Source organism: Lissotriton helveticus, chromosome 11 (genome assembly GCF_964261635.1).
Source record: "Lissotriton helveticus chromosome 11, aLisHel1.1, whole genome shotgun sequence".
Classification (NCBI taxonomy): domain Eukaryota; kingdom Metazoa; phylum Chordata; class Amphibia; order Caudata; family Salamandridae; genus Lissotriton; species Lissotriton helveticus.
In genome coordinates, this window is record NC_136072.1 from 6,676,896 (window position 1) to 6,696,610 (window position 19,715).

The 19,715-nt window shown below is 45.2% G+C and overlaps 1 protein-coding gene across 3 annotated transcripts in view; it reads right to left on the reverse strand.

Annotated features, from left to right (window-relative positions):
* LOC144791804 (putative cation-transporting ATPase 13A4) overlaps positions 1 to 19,715 on the reverse strand; it is a 362,855-nt gene that overhangs the window by 73,717 nt on the left and 269,423 nt on the right. For all 3 annotated transcript variants that reach the window (XM_078666578.1, XM_078666579.1, XM_078666580.1), the window contains exon 26: positions 12,950 to 13,022. In XM_078666578.1, coding sequence (XP_078522704.1) covers positions 12,950 to 13,022 — 73 coding nt within the window. The remainder of the gene's footprint in view (positions 1 to 12,949; positions 13,023 to 19,715) is intronic.

A 19,715-nucleotide genomic window follows, 5' to 3' on the forward strand; every position in this document is an offset into this window, starting at 1 on the left:
CTTTTTGTGGGGGACTCCCTGTCCTTCTCTCATATTCTGTATGGAATGTTTTTTCTCTTTCTCTGTCAAGGCTCCAAACTGTCTGGGGTGATAAAGGACAGGGCAGGCCTCATGTCAGATTGCTTTGTGTGTTCGGAGGCAAACCCTTTAAATTATAAGGTGGGGTACAGCTCCTCCCCAGTGAATCTCCAGGATGATCCATCCTGTTCACACCTAAGCTCCCTTTGTGTCACTGTCTGGAAGGAATACACAAACCTTATCAGCAGAACAATTACAGTTATGTGGCCCAGGACACTGGCAGAAGGCATGAAAGGTTGGGAAAATAAAATGCAACCTTTTTAAAAATGGCAATTTCAGAATTTTGACTTATATTCCAACTTTACCATTACAGAGGATTTTAAATTACAATTATTTAAGTGTAAAATCTATATCTCTATTGGCTCCCAGTCCTAATTTAGCGCTTATTAACTGTAATAGGGTAACCCAGTGTTAATTAATGGGAGAGATAGGCCATACAACAGTGAAATACAACATTTTACTGCCAGGGCATGGAACGCCTTTGTACACATGTCCTACATTTTCAATTCAATGCACCCAGCCTTAAGAGACTTTAGGGCCTACCAAAGGGGTGGCTTATAAGTATTACAAAATAAGGTTGAGGCCTACCTACAGGTTTATTTTGCAAGGTTGAAATGGAAGTTTAAAACTGCACTGCACGCTGCAGTAGCATGTCTGAAATATGTTTTAAAAGGCTACTTTAGTGGGTGGCACAATACGTGGTACAGGCCCGCCAGAAGCATTTCATATACAGGCCCCGGTACATGCAGTACCATTTGCTAGAGACTTACAAGCACATTAAATGTGACAATTAGGTGTAGGGCACTTTTACCTTTTTTTAACTAAGAGAACGCAAGCACTTCAGCTAGCATTGGTCAGCAGAGGTAAAATGCACAGATTTCTAAAGGCAACAAAAATGGGTTCAGCAACACAATGCAAAGTTCTGGGGGTGGGCAAAAATATCCAGGTGCGCACAGAAAATAACAGAGATACTACTATTATGTGTTCCCACCCTGCTCCTTATTAAAATGGAACCCCAATTGTTTGTCCTGTCACCAATCACAAGAAGGGACCCTAATGTAACATGGAGACCCCAACATGTTCCTTGGAATTCTAATATTTCTGAAGATGTGGTCATCTGCAGTATTTCTCTTCAGGGCTAGACGGTACGCAAGGAAGCCTACCAATCCCAGACATTTATGAACTCTTGACATTTGGGGAAACCCAAGGTATGGCTTATATGGAGCCGGACACTTTTTCTAACCAAGAATTCCCTGCAGATATCAAACTGTATAAATTACATATTTGCTTCATGTTTCTGGGAAGGAAAGTTGCAGAATCTGTCGGGTTCCACAAAAATTCACCTACTTGGTATTTTTCTTCTTTCTGGCAATGTGGTGAGTTGCAGTTTTTGTGTCCAAGGTTGACCGACACCAGGGAAACCTACAATTCCCAAACATTTCTGAAAATTATCAGAGAAAACCAAAGTTGTGTGTTTTTGGTAGATACCATTATGTTTTCTCACCTAGAATGCCAGGAAACATCAAACTTTAGATACATTTGAAATCTCCTCACATTATTGAAATTTAAAGATTTTAATCTCTGGAAATGTAAAAAAATTCTACCACCCTGCGTTCCCATATTTCTCCTGATGAAAATAACACCCCTCTTCTAGGCACGGGGGTGTTTGTCCAGAATGTCTTGCACACATTAAACTTACTTTGATGAAAATTACAGTTTTGCCTCACATTTCTGTGAGGGTAAGTTACAGAATGTACTATAAAAAAACTAATGTAGTACCTCCCAGTGTTCCAGCACTACTCCCAGTAAAAAAACAGCACCCAACTTGTGGGCGGACCTATTGCTCGCAAAAAGAACCCATTACATTTTGAACCATGTGAAATCCACGTGGTGTCAAGGAGGTCTTCACGTGGTTATAGTGTATGTCAGTTCCTATGATGTGTCGGGTTTACTCCACCTTGGTTCAATCGGGAGCTGGGTCGTAAGACCCCTGGCAAAATGTTGCCCTGATTGAGCATGGAAAAGGTGTTTTTCTGATGCTATTATAGTCCAGGACCCCACTTTCTTCCTTTTCTCACTGTTGTCTCTGGTAGCCTGCTGGCCTTTCAGCCCTCCTTAGTGGGCTAATTGTGGTGGGGTTAGAAATCCTTCCAAAACACTCCACCAGGGAAAATGGTGAGAAGCAGCCAGGGGTGCAAAGCTTGCCAGTTGTAGAATTGAGGTGTAGACCAGGTAATCTATCAACCCCATGTCACTTTGGGCCATTTTTATCAAGGGATCCTGTCACATTTGCATCATGCATTGTGGTGCAAAAGCATTGTAACCCCTAAGATGTGATTTATCAAGCCACACATGGCCCCCCTCGCATGGCTGTGATTGGCTTGATAAATCCAGAATAGCACAGCACAGCTTAAATCACTGTGCTGCGTTACGCTGCCACGGGAGTTATTCCATAGGTGGTGCTTGGATGTTCCCATGCAACACTCATGCATTTCGATGCATTCCAAGATTTACCATTACTGGTAGAGCTGAGATTGCTTGTTTCCTGCCTTTGCCAAAGCCACAGTGGAGGTAATTCCTTCACCTACCTTGCCGTTAAATCCTGGAACGACCCCCCTCTCAACCTGCGTGCATCACCCCACTCAGGAACAAATAGTTTCTTACCTGTCGGTGTAGTTTTGCAGCTTGAAGATCTTTCTGGATTCACTATGCTGTGCATATTCCGCAATCTGGTGGTTGGGTCCGGAATCAGAGTCTTTTTTCTCTTTTTTTTTTCGTAGCCCAGGTGGGCGTCGACGTCCCACCATTTGGTGTACCTTCGGTGACGTCGGCATGCTTCCGGCGGAAGCTACCACCCTTGGGCGCCATCTTCGGATTCTTTTTTCTGTCTCTTTTTTTTTTCTTTTCTGTGTTTGTAGTGAATCCATGGCTATGTTTGTTAATCCTTTTTTCAACGTAATTCTTTTCACGTATCTTGTAAGCTTGAACTTGCTTTCTTTTCTATGTGTTTCCACCTTCTTCTCTAGCCTCATCTTTCTGGCGGAGGCGGGTGGGTTCGCTAGTGAATCCAGAAAGATCTTCAAGCTGCAAAACTACACCGACAGGTAAGAAACTATTCCTTTTGCAGCGTGAATCTTTCTGGATTCACGATGCTGTGCATAGATTTTGTAGCGGTTTTCGTTACTTTTGTGGCGGCTGGGTGGAAGATGAGCGTTGGTTGTTGAATATATGTTGAAGCACCTTTTGTCCTACTTGTGCTTCTTTGTTCATTTGTACATCCACGCAATAGTGCTTAGTGAACGTGTGCACTGAAGCCCATGTTGCCGCCAGGCATATGTCCTGAATTGGTGTGTTGGCCAGAAAGGCAATTGTTGCTCCTTTCTTCCTGGTGGAGTGGGCCTGCGCCCCTCCTGTTAGCTCCTGGCCCGCTTGTTTGTGGCAGAATTGTATTGTCTGTGCGATCCATCGGGCTATGGTGTTTTTAGTCACTGGTTTGCCCATGTAACTGTTTGCGAAGGATACGAAGAACTGCTTTGTTTTCCTGTGTCCCTTCGTCCTTTCAATGTAGTGCATCACAGCCCTTCTTGCGTCTAGAGTGTGGAGCGACCTCTCAGCGCTTGTAGTGGGGTTTTGGAAGAAGCTAGGGATCTGAATACTCTGGTTCATGTGGAACCTCAACACCACCTTTGGCATGAAGTGTGGGTCTGTTCTCATCACGACCCTGTCACTGTGTATCTGGATGTAGTTTTCCTGCAGTGTGAGTGCCTGCAGTTCGCTCACCCTCCGTAGCGAGGTGATTGCTACTAGAAAGGCCGTTTTCATTGTTAGCATTTGCAGTGATGCTTTGTGGATGGGTTCGAAAGGTGCTTTCATGAGCTCCGTTAGTACCACATTTAGGTTCCAGGCCGGTGGCGGCATTCTCTTTGGTGGCGCTATTCTTTTTGCCCCTTCCAGGAATCTTTTAACCACTTGGGATGTAAAGAAGCTTCTCCCTGTTTCTCCTCTTGTGTATGCCACAATCGCTGCCAGGTGCACCCTCAGCAAGGATGAGCTTAGCTTAGCTTTAATTAGGTGCGTGAGGTACCTTAGCACCGTAGATTCCCTGGTCAGTTATCTGGAGTTTTTTCTTGCAACACCATTGAGTGAATCTTTTCCATTTTTCCCCATAGCATTTGCGTTTTCTGGGCCTTCTTGCCTCACGCAGCACCCACAGGGTGCTCTCTGGTAGTTTTAGATGTGCGAACTCTAAGTCCTCAGGAGCCAGGCTGAGAGGTTGAGGCTCTCCGGCTCTAGGTGTAGAACTTCTCCGTTTTCCATGGAGAGTAGGTCTCTTCTTTTTGAGAACTTGTGGGGGGGGCCCTGCGCCATCTCCATTATCTGAGAGTACCAGGTCTGCCTGGCCCATTGTGGTACCACCAGGATGAGCGTCATGTTGCTCGTCATGCATTTGTTGAGAACCCTGGGGATCAGTGGTATTGGGGGAAAAGCGTAGGCAAATGTTTTTGACCAGCTTATCCATAGGGCATTCCCCTGTGATAGTGCCTCTGGTTGCCTGGATGCAAAGTATTGGCATTTTGCAAATCCGGCGTGTTGCAAACAGGACTATTGTTGGTGTGCCCCATCTCCTGAATAGTCTCTCTGTTTCCTGAATATTGAGTTCCCACTCGTGGGACGCTGAAGTCTGCCTGTTGAGCCAATCCGCTTCTACATTGTCCTTCCCTGGCAGGTGTATGGCTAGCAGGTCTATTTTGAGTGGTATTGCCCATCTCCAGATTTCCTGTGCGAGGCTTGACAGAGGGAATGATTGAGTTACCCCCTGTTTGTTTATGTGAAATATTGTTGTGGTGTTGTCTGTTTGTATCAGCACCTTCTGGCTGTACAGGTGTTTCTGAAAGGCCTTGAGGGCTAGCAACACTGTTTTCAGCTCCAGGTAATTGATGTGTCTGACTATCTGTAGGGCTCCACAGACCCCTCACTCTGAGCCTGTTCATGTGTGCGCCCCACCCCTTCTGGGATGCGTCTGTGGTGATGGTCACTGTTGGGTCCGGTGGTGTTAGAGGTTTCCCTACTGTTATTCTCTCCTTGGTCCACCACCTTATCTCTTCCTGCACCGTGTGCGTTACAACCACTAGATCCTCCCAACTTCCTGTAGCTTGTGACCATTGCTGTTGCAGCACTCTTGGAGTGGTCTCATCTGTAGGCGTACATTGGGGACCAGGTGTATGCATGACGCCATCATCCCCAAGATCTTGCTCACTGTCCTCACTGTCAGAGCTCGCCCCTTCTGGTAGTGACGTTTCTCCCTCAGTAGGCTGAGTGTTCTCTTCTCGCTGGGTAACACCCTGCATTGGACGGTGTCGATTTGAGCTCCTAGGAAGATTTTCACTTGCTCTGGTTCCATTGAGCATTTTCCCCAGTGTATGGAGAATCCCAGGCTTGCTAGCGTTCTTGTGACCTGCTCTGCATGATCCTTGCATGTCCTGTAAGAGCTTGCCTTTACGAGCCAGTCGTCGAGGTAGGGGTACACGTGTATCCCCATTCTTCTTAGATGTGCGGCCACTGCCGCGAGGCATTTGGTGAACACCCTTGGTGCGGACTTTAGGCCGAACGCCAGGGTCGTGAATTGGTAGTGATCCTTGTTCACTGTGAATCTTAGCATGTGCTTGTGCTGCCTGTTCATGGGGATGTGCAGGTACGCATCTTTGAGGTCTATGGTGGACAAGAAGTCCCCGGCCTTTATCTGCGGGATGACCTCTTGTAGGGACGTCATCTTGAATTTTTGAGTCTTTACGTATTTGTTTAGGAACCGAAGGTCCAGGATGGGTCTTAGACTTTCGTCCACTTTTGGCACCAGGAAGTAGTTTGAGTACACTCCCCTGTTCCGTTCTTTGAATGGAACCCGTTCGATGGCCGCTTTGAGGAGGAGTTCTTGAGCTTCCTCTTGGAGTAATCGCAGCTCTCTTCCAGAGTGCTCTCTTTTCTTTGGCTTTCTGTTTGGTGGTCTCTTTTCCAACTCTATGCAGTATCCGAACTGCATAATGTTGAGTATCCACTTGTCTGTTGTTATTTTTCTCCACTCCTGGAGAAAAAATCTCAATCCTCCTCCTACTGGCGTCACATGTTCCTTTGTGTCTTGTCCGTGTAGCCCTCTCCTGTTTGTTTTCCCGTGCTCCTCCCCCGGAGGGTTCGAGTGGGAGAGCACCTTTTTCCATGTGAAGTCACTTAGAGGGGGGTTGTTCACCGCCTCTCCTTCTCTGGCCCCGTCCATTTCCTCTTGATCGAAAGGACTGGCCCCTGCCCTGGTAGTTCCAGTTTTGCCTCTGCTGGCCCTGGTGACTTTGGTTGTCACTCTGTTGTCCCTGGTGGAATGCCTGGTGTGATTGCCCTTGCTGGCTTCCACCCCTGCCGTTAGGCCTCCGTGTAGGAGTGCCCCTTCTCATCCCCCTGAATTGCAGGGCCCCCATGGACCTTGCCCTCTCATTGTTCTTCTTCAGTTGGGCGAGCTTCTCATCAACTGGGGCTCCGAACAGTGTTTCACCGTTGAAGGGTGTGCTCAGGATGTTGTTCTGAACCTCAGCCTTGAAGCCTGAGATCCTGAGCCAGGCTTGCCTTCTCTCTGTGATGCCTATAGCCATCAGTCTGCTGGCTGTTTCTGCCCCATCCAAGGCTGTCTTGAGGCACGAGTTAGCGATGCTTTTCTCCTCTTCCACAAGGTGTGATGCCCTCTCAAGGTATTGTTCCGGGAGGTGCTTGAGCAATTGGCCCATCTCATCCCAATGCTGGTATTGATGTCTGTTCAGGAGGGCATTGGAGTTCGCCATCCGCCAGTGCGTTGCGGCGTTCCTCTCTATTTTCCTGCCAGTTAGATCCATCCTCCTGCTTTCTTTGTCAGGTGGAGGTCCAGATGTAGTTGTGACGTTTGCCCTTTTTCTGGCCGTTGCAGCGATTATTGAGTCTGCTGTGACGGATCCCTTGATGTAAGCTGGGTCCTGGGAGGAGAATTTGTATTTCTTCTCCGTCCTCGGCGTTACTGATATGCATGTAGCCGGTTCCTTGAAGGCTTCCTTCCCCTGGTCTGTGACACTCTTTAGCATGGGCAAGAACTGGCTTCTTGTCTGTGTGGGGAGCAATGTCTCCAGCAGGAAATCTGCTTTTAGCTTCTCCTCCTCCAGCTTAACTCCATAGGCTGCTGCCGCCTTCCTGACCACCTCATTGTATGCCCCAATGTCGTCCGGTGGCAAAGGCCTCGAGGGGTATGTCTCCACAGCCTCCTCCGGGTTTTTGGCCTCGATGTCCTGCCATTCCTGGTCTTGGGCCGTCGAGGAACCAGAGCCATAGCTTGACTGCTGCTCCCCGTAATCCCCTTCTGTGTAGTAGAGGTCTTCTTCCTCTTCGTGCTCCGAGGGGTCCGGAGTTTTCGGCGTCTCTTTGACGTCGAACTCCTCGTGCTCCTGTACCTCAGCGACGGTCGGTGCCGGCTTCGAGGGGATCCTGTAACTTTTAATTTTTTCGTCGAAGTCCTTCTTTCTCTGAAGGATATTCTCCATTTCGGCCTCGAGCCTTCTTTTCTTTCTCTGCATCTCTGCGGCCTGCTCGTCGTCTAGCGTTTCGGCTGCTCTTTTCGGCGGCGGCGTCGACGTCGAAACTTTCTTCGGCTCCTTTTCCTTCGAAGTCGAAGTCGAGGTTGAAGTCGAAGACCCTTTTTCGAGGGCTTGCTTGGATGACCTATGCTTTTCGCTGGTCTTCGACCTCCGGGAGTCCTTCTCGAAGGATCCGCTGGGCTCTTTTTCGGAGGATGCAGCTTCGGTCGTCGAAGTTTTCGGCGCCGGTGCTCCTTTCGAGGCTCTGGCCTCTGACTTTCGAGAGTCTGCCTCTGGCTTTCGAGACCCTGTGGGGGTTTTCGGGGTCGTAGACTCTCCTACCTTGTCAGGCGTTTTCTTATCGGTCTCTGCGACCGTGAAGTCATCTGAACCTTTGGCGATGTTGTCCTCGTCGTCGGTGGAGAGGCCCAGTTCGTAAAGCGTCGGGGCCTGGCCCTTGCCCTGCATCGTGTGGTGAGCTGTCCTCTGTCTCTCTCGAACTCGGAGTGTCTTCGGCTTGAAGACGGAGCAGGCGTTGCAGTCTCTGCTCTCGTGGTTGATTGGCAGGCAGAGGTTGCAGACCGGGTGCTGGTCCTTCTGCGCGAACTTGTGGTGGCAGTTTTTGCAGAACTTAAAGGGTGTCTTGTACATCCCTGCGCTCAGGGGGCCCCCTGTGTGCGCATTCCTCAAAGGACGTCGAAGCTCTCGAAGTTCTTTCCTTTCTTCGTCGTCTCTTCTCTGATGGTCCTCTTCTCCCGATCTTCTCAGGTCTTTACCGTCGAAGAGTTGCTGTATTTCCTTCTTTTCTCCTCCAAAACTTCTGGAGCTTCACGCGACGATCCAGACCCAACGGCGGAAAAAAGAATCTGAAGATGGCGCCCAAGGGTGGTAGCTTCCGCCGGAAGCATGCCGACGTCACCGAAGGTACACCAAATGGTGGGACGTCGACGCCCACCTGGGCTACGAAAAAAAAAAAAAAGAGTACGATTCCGGACCCAACCACCAGATTGCGGAATATGCACAGCATAGTGAATCCAGAAAGATTCATGCTGCAAAACTTCAGAATAGGACTCAAGACCTGGCTCTTCGACTAGAGTCTTGTGACACCCCAGCTCCTGGCTACCCCAAGGGATAAATAGCGTCGCTCTGTAAATTCTGCTTGATTGATTGATGGAAAATGCTACTCCTTCCCAGGGAGGTGCAATGAGGAGCAATATCTTTATACCTCTTTGTTTTTTCCTTTTTTAGGTGTGCTGCATTCTACAGCATACATAAAAAGAGTGAATGCCTCAGGAGTTGTCTCTGTGCAGGAATGTGAATGTGTCCATTCCTGAACAAAAACAATTCTACTTACAATGCAGACAACTTTTCGCCATGGTGCAAGAATGCTTGCATTGACACTAGGCAGCACATTGTGTGCCAGCACTGGAAAAAGCAGCAATGCACCGTATTGTGTTAAACATTGGGGAATCTACACCTGGATGTGAAATTTGGCTCCGCTCGCGGAGATTGCAGAGTTTTTCCTACTCCGTACTCTGTGTAGCGCATGGAGTTCCGAAAAACTTTAAGTTGCTGAGCACGAGTGAGGAAAATCTTACTCCAGACCACCTTCTGGTAACATTTCTCAATGCAGGCAGTCAGGGATGGTCGCTGCCACTCGGGTTGAGAAGCCTTTCGTTCACGTTGAGGAACCCGCCGCTCAAGTAAAACATCTACTTGAGTGGCAGAAAGAAGCAGCGCCCTCTTGCACTGTGAAGGGTGCCATTAGTTCAGATTTTCCTGCCCTGGCACTGAAAATCAGCATGATTGTCATGACGTAAAGCACTCCACCACTTGTGGAATTCCGTGTAGGGTGGCAAAGTGAAGCGGAACTCTGTGAACTCCCAGGCCTAGCCAATCCTTCCCTTCTCTGTCACGCAGCACTGTGCCGCGAGGTGACTTGCAACACTGCATCACTTTCATCATAAATATGGCTCTAACTTTCAGCCATCACAATATTCAATATCTGGTTTTCTGGTGCTGCGTTGCAGAGACCTGGGCAAGCAGCTGCTGAACTTGGGTTGACTGCGGTTTGCTCATGTGAACAGTGGAGATATCTTGCAGGAGTCTTCTGATACCATAAGTCGTGTGACATAAAGACATGGAGACTTTTGCCACATGTACTTTAAGGTTAAACATGTGTACAGTGGCATGACAAGATCCTCTTACTGGATTTGTGAAGTGAAGTTTCACCTACAACTTCTAGTTCTTTGAAGTTATTTAATTGGTTGCAATTTCAGTCCCCACATCAGGATTCCCAGTTTCATGCAGTTTGGTGTAGGAACTCTCTGCCTTAATGATGACTGCAATTCATCCAATCTGGGCCACATCTGGAAAAGGATTTTGATGATTACTATGGAATCATTGACTGAAGTGCAGTTACCTTTCTTTTTTCTTAAATTTTCGATAATCTTTTGCGTATTACACATCCATTAAGTTTGGTATTGTGCATTTCATTAAATATTTTATAATTATTTTAAGGACCGCTGTCCGTCATATTACAAGTTCATTATACCCTATTTTAATGAGATGGACAGGATATCCGTCATGTTTGTGACCAGGCATCTCATCCGCCAAACTCTAAATCAGGTCCTTAGTTATTTCCAGAGAGAGTTTGAGGAGGTGAAACATACATTTAAAAGGTTCAGTTTCATAAAACCCGTGCGAATGAAGATCAATATTTAATGTATTCTCTTTTAGTCACTTGTACAATCAAGCAGATTAGCTGAAGAATCAGGATTAACAAAATCAGCAAATAAACACCCACATATCTTTCACACAACTAATCAAGTTTAGTGATTGAGGCTTCTGACAAATATCATATCACCTTCATTCTGATGCTCAAAAGTTCCAGGTGATGATTAGTAATCTGAAAGGGGGTTCATCCAGTAACTTCATTGCTTTTCAGTTGTTTACCCCTTAGTTTGTACCAATGCAGATGAAAAGTCCCTACTTGAAGCTTGAGGGTTCTAGTGTAAGGATTCAACTCAAGACATCTTCTGAATCCTCCTGTGTCCAGTTTTTCTTTCTCTCTCATCCAATTTCCATCTTCCATATAAGTTTGTTAAAGCTCATTAGTTTGCCAAGCTGAGGGTGTGGTCAGACAGTACTCTGGAATCTATATTGATTCTCCCTTAGGGGAAGATTGGAAGGTTCCCCCCTGTGCTTTTGCCCCCGGGGGGTGGGGGGAGAGGGGGGGGGGCGGGGCAGAAGGTTCATTAGACACCGGGGAATGGTGTAAAAAGAAGAATGGTGCTTGTCATCAGTATATTTTTACATCAGGTCCTATACCAGAGCACCAGATAGCCTATCAATCAATTATTCAGCATTTGTTGAGTGCGGCACTGTCAACCCCGGGATACCGGGGCACTTGGGGATCTATGGAAAACAGTCAGTTCTTGAGCTTTCTGTAGTAATGAAGTCCGTGGCCAGGATGTAGTTTCAAGAAGATTTATTAAGTTGTAGTTACAGGTTATTGCGCTGATGTGATGCAGCTCTTCCAGGAGCCGTCTGCCTGCCTCTGAGCCCAAACTCTAAATGTCACACTCAAGTATCCAGGCACCCAAACATTCCATATATGTTCATCACACCAACATTCCATGCATCACATTCACACTGGCTGAGCAGCTAGGGAGAAAGTAGCAAGAAAGATACAATACAGGTTACTACACTTTCTTTAGTAGTCCACCTGGGTGGGAGCAGTGTGGAGGAGGAGAGGAAGGGACAGGTCATGCTAGGTCTTGGAGGCGATGTAGGAGAAGAAACGGCCCCTGCTGCGGCTGCGATGGATGCAGGGTGTGTGTGCAAGGGCTAGCAAGGAGGAGTGCAGTTGCCTTGTGGGTTGATGGAAGTTGAGTCTGTGGTTGATGTAGGCCAGTCCTTGCTACCTGGGAGTGATGGAATGGGGAGTTTTACAACCTCTTTGCCAATCCATGTGTCAAAACAATGCCGAATGGAATCCAAATTTCCAATAGCTTTTCAACAGGATGACTACAGTCTTAGGGTTCAGACGCCCAAGGGGTAGAAAGACTATTTGAACTGGAAGAAGATGGATTGCACAAAAACTTTAAGGATGAAGAATGTTGCCCAATGCATGGACAGACCCACTGTCACCCGGTTCTTTTTAAATAAATGCCTCTATGTTTCTAGTGTAGGCAGGGCAAATTGAGGATAAAGCCACAATTCACCCACCCGGAGGAGAAGAAGTCTGTTGGCCCTTTAGGGATGGGGGTTGACATTATACCAGGATGGACTACCCTCACTCCTTTCTAATTTTTAAAATAGAAACAATGTTTATGTCCAGTGGTCTTTCTGCTCCTGTCTGAGGTCAGATTGGGGGTAAACAGAAAAAACTTTGAGGCTCTTGATGGGTAGAGAAGCAATTGCCCTGGTCTGGTATGCGTCTCCCATCCTTCACTGCCTTGGTGGTCAAGTGGGTGGATCCCTGCTCAGGGTTCTGCGGTGATCTCCAGCTTGAGAACCATCACTGAAACGAGGACATGCTCCTCTTTTCAACGGCGTGTCTGCCATTTTGATTGATTCTTGTGCGCTTTGAAACATCCCCCAGCAATGATTATACAGAATACAGCCGGACACGAATGAGCTGTCGCGTGCTGCACGGCACCGCAAATGATAAAAAGCATCTCAGGCTGCAAGGGTTGACTAAAGAAAGGTGAGATCTTTGATAGAGGTACATATGAGGTTTGATTGAGATGTATAGGGTGCATGTTTGTGAAGGTGTCTGATATGCTTGATATGAACGTTTGATAGAGGTATGTGGGGTTGCTGTTTGAAATATTTGGGATACTTGCTCGAGGTGAGCAAAATGTTTGTTAGATGTTTCTAGGATATTTGATTGCATAATATTTTATAAAGGTGAGATAGAAGTGTGAGGTATGTTAGATAAAACTGTGCATGATGAGTGTTCATTTTGTATTGTGTACTGGATTCTTCATTAGGTGATTTTGTACAAGATTTAATAAATGTTCTGGGGCCCAGGAAACACATTGCATTGTATGCATACATTTCTTTGGTGTCGCTTGTGAGGAAGTGAATGGCATGTTTCTGAATGTGAAACCTCTTCATTAAACATTGTAAACAATACCTCATTGATATGTAAACATATAACATTAACTGTAAGATTTCTCAAGCACATGTAGCATTCATTGCAAGTGGCAAGTTACTCATTGCTTTCCAGCAGGACTACCTAATTGCTGATTAATTTTGTACAACACACAATTATTGAGGCTTACTTGTCAAGTAAGTGGCAAAGCCAATTCCCATATCTTGAGTGAGATATTGGTACATTCCAAGGAGTCGGGTTTGCTAAAATAAGCAAAGGAAAAAATGAGATGCAATAAATACAGGATTTAGTAAAGAAATGCAGAAGAAGAAGGTGATCAAGCCCCAAGAAGAATTTAGCAACAACCACAATCCCTTGCAGGGTGAACCACAAAAAGTCACTAAATGAACCTGTGCTTAACTCTGGTTAGCTTGGCACAAAAAGCAATTAGGCTTAACTTCGAAGAAATGTGTGAAGTATGTATGCAGCACACAAACAGTAAAAAAGTGAAAACACAACACAAGAAAAATCACAAACCAAGTTTTTACAAGCATTTGCAATGCAATCAGTCTTGCATTTGTGAAAGTTATACCTCTTGGCATTTAAAATGGCAATGTTTTTTACTTTAGTTTTTTTGTATACAATAGAGCGATGATATTTGCATAGCGCTATTGCCATTCGTATGACCTCACGGCGCTGGAGAATCAGAGAATAGGAAATATGTTATGAGGGAGGGGAGCCTACAGTAATATGCTGGCTGCAAAAAAACATAAAGTAACAAGATCCTGTAAGCAGCAAGCACTCACAGGGAATGTAAAGCATGTGAAATGTAGGCAGGAACAACATGGTAACCTTAATGCTTTTACACTTATTATCCAGAAATCAATGACTGTTTCTGCCTGAAAAGTGAAGGACAGGAAGAGACCTGTTTCAATATCCATTGCTTATATCCTTACAAAACGTAAGTAGTAGGGTTTAAAAAGACCACATCCCTGAACACTAAGCTGCAGCACACATTTTATAAACTAAAATAAGAAAAAAGGTAATAGGGATCACATTAAACATTTTCCACTCTACACATCAATCAGGTATTGCAGTGGGCGCAGACACAGCACACCAGGCTGTTGGCAATCCCTGCCACTCCATACTACATATCGATTCTTTGCGGCCATGAACAAATGGAATAACTTAATGATATGTCATTAAGCCAATACTACATTTAGCTGAGGAACTGAATATTCGAAATATGTTTAATCATGATACAAGGTGAGCCTGTTATTTAATAGGGCTGTACATGTAAGTTCTAGTTATGATTTTTTTTTGTTCTAACCCCTTTCTCCCCCCTTCCTTTTATTCTTTTTCTTTCTCCTCCCTTTATATTCTTATTTCATTCGGGGCATATCAGCCAGGACTGGCGATAATTATCACTCAGCGTGCTTAGAGTGAGGATAATTATCGCCGGCTAACGCTGAATTTTATCGCTGGGATAGCGTGCTATCAGCAACGCTTATCTCAAAAGCGATAAAATTCAAGGCGCAAGCTGCCACATGTGCGATTATCGCTGGAAATCCAGCGATTATCGCACAACGTTTGGCGATAGCTTGCTGATAGGGCAGGGCAGACTTAGTCATGATATCCCCCTTCCATAGGATATCATGGCAAAGTCAGTTGAAAAGCAGGCGTAAGGAAAGTAGCGATAACCGAGGTTAGCGCTACTTTCCTTATCGCTCTGCAGGTTAGCGTGAGGTCAGATAATAGGAGAAATGTCAGTTAGCGACATTTCTCCTGTTATTTTGGGGTGGAACGCCCACTTTGCATCTCATTAGAGATGCAAAGCTGGACGTTGATGTGACGGGTGCTAATTCAGCAAAACACGCAATAGCGTGTCTTTGCTGATAAGGCAATAAAATTATCGACGCTTTTCACCCGAAAACGGACGCAAAAGCGGCGATAATTTTATAGCACCACCTTGATGATATGCCCCTTTGTTTTTTATTATTCAGACAGAATGGCAATATACAGCATCCTGAGCTTGCAGTGTTGTGACGTTGATTAATGAGTAAAAATGCCATGACTGCATAGCCATGTAAAAAGCTCATCCATGTCTGCAGATGTATAAATATACATATGGGCTGTTCTAACCTGTTTCAAAATAATGAATACAAAAAAAACTTATCAATCAGGTATTGCAGTATCTTCAGGAATGGTGCACTTCCCCACTCCGGAAACAATGTTGTTCAAAGAAAGACAAGAAAACAAAAGTAACGCTTTACTGTCAAACTCTGTTTCAGTTGACTGGGGGTGAGTGTTTGATTTGCTCAAACGCTCCGTCCATCATCCCCGTTGATATCGCTTTGTTCGCCCTAAGTGTGGCAGGGTATGCTCAGACGTGAGTCCCTTGCTCACTTGGCCACTGGATTCAAGATAGCCTGGCTGATGAGGATTATGAATCCGAAACCGGTCCCAGGATGCTTGTTTCCGGTCCAGGGAAGACATGGCTTGGTAGTTCGGGCTGGACTGTTCCCATGAGGCACAGGGTCAGACTGATTTGCATATGGACATGTCTGAACTGGGGTGGCGGAGTGGGCTAAAGAATGGTGATGGATTAAACCGAGATCAGTTGGCTGGGGGTGAGTGTTTGATTTGCTGAAATGCTCCGTCCATCATCCCCTTTGGTATAAACTCTGTAAAGTGGCACTAATATGTGTGGTTGTGAATGAAACCAATCATTCCACTTTGAGACAACTCTGTCTTGCTTTATTATTTATTTTGATGTTTTTTTCGCATTTTGAGCCTTTTTTTTTCTCTCCGTCCTGAGGCTGCATTTTGGAATTTGCTGAAATACAATGTCATTTTCAGTTGTTGAGTTAGGATGGCCTGAAAAGTAAGGACTAATTCATGCCAAGAAGGGCTATCATGTCATACTCAATGGGGAGATGGAAAAGGTGCCAATCATCTTTCTGACTTTGGGGCCCATGGCATTGTTTACTTGACAGTGTCATGGATACAATGTAGTGTTCTGCTCAACAAACTCTTTAGAAGCCGGTACACATTGGACTTGTCATAGTTCCTTCTGTTTACCATTGCCTCACACCACAAAGCCCTTTTGAAGGCACACCACCCAGAGGAAGATTCAGTGATGTTTCTTAGATCAAATTGAACAACAATCTGCATTAGAGTCTTTTTCATAAGCTAAGCAATGGGTTCATTTGGTCTATACAGCAATTGTTAGCTAAAATAGAGGACTGCAATGTATCTGTATAGCTCACACACATTATTTTGGCCTCAAAATAGAGGTTGATTGGTTTCCAGTGTAATTTTTAGGGTACCGTTGGTGGTGCTCAGAACTGGCTTCCAGGTTTTCTACTAAATATTTTCTACTGGATCATCAGCCTTTTCTGTTTGCTTCAGTGCTGCTCTGTAATCCAAAATTCCACCAATGTGTGCTCTCCAAAACATATTCAACAAAGTTTGGAACTTTATTATCCAAACATCTTGCAATTCCTTGTTCCAATGAGCTGCATTTCAGGATTTGCTTTACTTATGTAGAAGAGGATCTATCTTTGTTTACTGTCAAACCCAAATACTTGTAGAAACAAACTATTTCCCAAATCCACTTTGTTGATCTGCCAATGTGTACTTTTTCACTTTTGTCCATCAGATATAATCATAGTAACTTGAGTTTCTTTCTTCTGCAGATTCTTTTTGTTTTACAATAGTTCTCACCAAGTCTCCTCTTTGTGGTCACACAGATACCTCAAGAAGTGCATTATTTCTCACTTACAAGGGAGCATCCTGCAGCTAGAGTTAAATCTGAAACTCAGAAGAAAGGGAAGAAAAGAGAAAAATGTCAATTGGCTAAATAAGGGAATAAAAAAATGTAGCAGGGGCCGAGAAGGGCAATTCTTCAATGGCTTTTTGAATGGGGCTTCCAATTCAGTGAACCGCAAAGGGGTGGAGATTTGGGTCCAATGGAGTCTTCCATCTTAGGATCAAAAAGGATTTGCCACCTTGAGTTTTAAGTGTGAATGGGGGGACTTGAAAAGATTGGCACGGGAGGACCTCAGAGTTCTATTGGTTGAGTAGTGGATAAATCTTGCAGTCACGAATTTTGGTCCAGTGGATCTAAATGCACTGAAGACCAGTATAAGGATCTTAAAAAAGATCCTTTCGTGTACCGGTAACAAGTGTTAGGTTTTCAGAGCCGTGGAGGCAAAGGTCTGTCTGGGATGTTTTAGCACACGTCTGGCCACAATCTGAAGTTTGTGGAGCATTGGTTTTGAAGATTCTGTGTAGAGACTATTACAAGGGTCGAGAGTAGAAATGATGAGGGTAAAAGCGACTGTTTTCCTGGCAGCTAATTCGAGGAAGTCAAAGAACTTTCCTAAAGATATGAATAAATCCAACACATTGTTGCCACTGCAAGAGGTTGAGGGTGGAAGGAGAGGGAGGTGTCAAATTTTACTCCTAAATTTCTTGCAACTTCTACTGTGGCTGTAACCATAGAATTCGGCCACTATAGGGTTGGGAAAAACTATTAGACATGCCAAATAACAGAATCTCCGTTTAATATTCGTTGCATTTTAGATGGTTTTATTGCTTCTACAGGATAATAATGGCACAGCAGATTTTGTAGTTTCAACGTGAGCAAAGTGACCTGTTGTCCAGTGATAGAATCAGCTGCGTATCATCAGCGTACAATGTAGTGGTGATTTCGAAAGAAGCTATCAGGGAGATTAAGAGGGCCGTTTATATATTGTATAGTACAGGGTTCAGAGGCAAGCCCTGTGGATCTCCTGATAATACTGATCTTTGTGTTGATGAAAAGGGTCCCAGTGTGACTGCTTGTCTGCAACCAGTTGAAAAAGATTTAATCAAGGCCAAGGCTTTATGAGAAATTCAACAGTCTTTGATTCGCTGAAGAAATATGGGGGTGTGAAGGGTGTTAAACGCATCAGAGAGCTCAAGTACAACCAACACATTAGTTCCTGTGTCCAGGGTCAGTTTTATGGTGTCCACCACTTCCAGCAGAGCTGATTCTGTGGAGTGCTTGGGGCAAAAGCTGGATTGCCGAGGATGAAGTGCATTTAAATTTTCCAGAAAGAAAATTAGTTGGCCGTTAACACATTTCTCAAGCATTTTGGTTAGTGAGATGTAGCAAAGGTTAGTCAGTGTGGATCTGCAGGAGATTTCTTTTGCAGAGGTTTCACAGCTGCCAGTTTCCAGTCAAGGGACTTCATCCATTGATAATGAGATGTAAGGCATTTTGTTAATAAAAGGGTTGGCAATGTCAACCACCTTATGGAGAATGGCAGGGAGGCAAGGGTCGTTGGGGGAAATGCATTTACCTGAGAGAATGGCCAGTTGTGACTCTGGCAGTGTAATCTCCTAAAAGAATGCCAAAATTGCGGTCCCTGCATTTAGGAGGGTATCTAATAACACACAACCAGAAGGAAGCATGGTGGTTGAGAAGCAAGTCCTCTGGGTTGTATACCTGCCACCATTTGTGTTCTAATTGTTTGCAGAGCAGCTGTTGCTCTGATACAATCAGAGAAAATCATGGAGCTGATGGTTGGGATCTGTGCTGCGGAAGATATTACTGTGACTAAATCATTAGCTGTTTTCTCAATCCAAATATTAAATGAAATGAGGGCTTCAGCTAAGTTCCCCGTAGAAGTCGGAGCAGAGGTGGGGTCAGTTATTATCTTGCCCCATTTGCTTAGGGTGTGAGGGTCCGCAGTCATGGTGGATGGGTTAATCAAAATTCTAAGGGGGATCAGGTTGTGATCCGACCAAGATGAATGAATAGGGGCTTCTACTACCCCCTGCCTGAGGAGTTTTGGCCTACTTCCATTCTAGGCACAGTGGCCGCAGCAGAGTCTGCTCGTAATTTGGGTGTCACGTTTGGGCCAAGTCTTCAGCCGGACGCTTTTGTTAATAAAACCACTGCGACATGCATGCTGCTGCTTCGCACCCTGCGGAAAGTCCTCCCTTTACTTCCTCCTTTGGCAAGACCTGAAGTAGTGCGCAGTATCATTCTCAGTAGGCTTGACTACTGCAATGCGCTGCTTCTGGGAGCCCCTAACATTCTGATTATGAAGCTGCAGCGTGTTCAGAATATGGCAGCTAAGCTGGCTCTTTCTCGTCAACGCTCCGCTTCCTCTTCCCTTGCACTTTCAGAACTCCACTGGCTGCCGGTTCACCAGCGGATTTGTTTCAAGGCCTCTTGCCTTGTTTTTAGAGCCCTTCACGGCTTGGGACCGGTGATGCTGCAGGACCTTTTCTCTTGGTACTCAGCTGCTAGAAATCTTAGATCCTCTTCTGCCTTCCTAGTGAGAGTCCCTAGATTTAAAAGGGTGAGGATGGGCGGCCGCTCTTTCAGCTTCACTGCTGCTAAGCTTTGTAATTCTCTGCCTTTGTCATTACGGAGCAGGCAGGATCTGTCCTCCTTCAAAAAGGGCCTTAAATGCCACCTCTTTCCAAGGGTAGTGTAATGTCCGCTATATGTGGGTAAAGTTAAGGTCAAAGCGCCAGGATACACTTTGGGTGACAGTCGCGCTCAACAAGTATGTGTTACATTACATTACATTACATTACATTACATTACTACCAGTTTTGGGTTGTTAAAACAAATCCCATCCAGGGTAATGTCCTGCGATATGCAAGGGAGAGGTTACTATACGATTAAGGCCAATAATGTTTAAGAAATCAATAAAATTGAATACTTTGGGGCTCTTGCCGATCTCAAGATTGTAATTAAAGTCTCCAAGAATAGTGAAATTTGCATTTGGGAGTAGAAGAGATGCCATTGCTTCTCCTAAGGAAACTACGAAAGTCGCACCTGGGGCAGGAGGATGGTAGATTAGACCACCTGCAAAAGATTTAGTGGGACTAATCTTAAAACAAGAGCCTAGGCTTTCTACTACTTATAGGGAGTTTAAATAAAAAATGCAGCA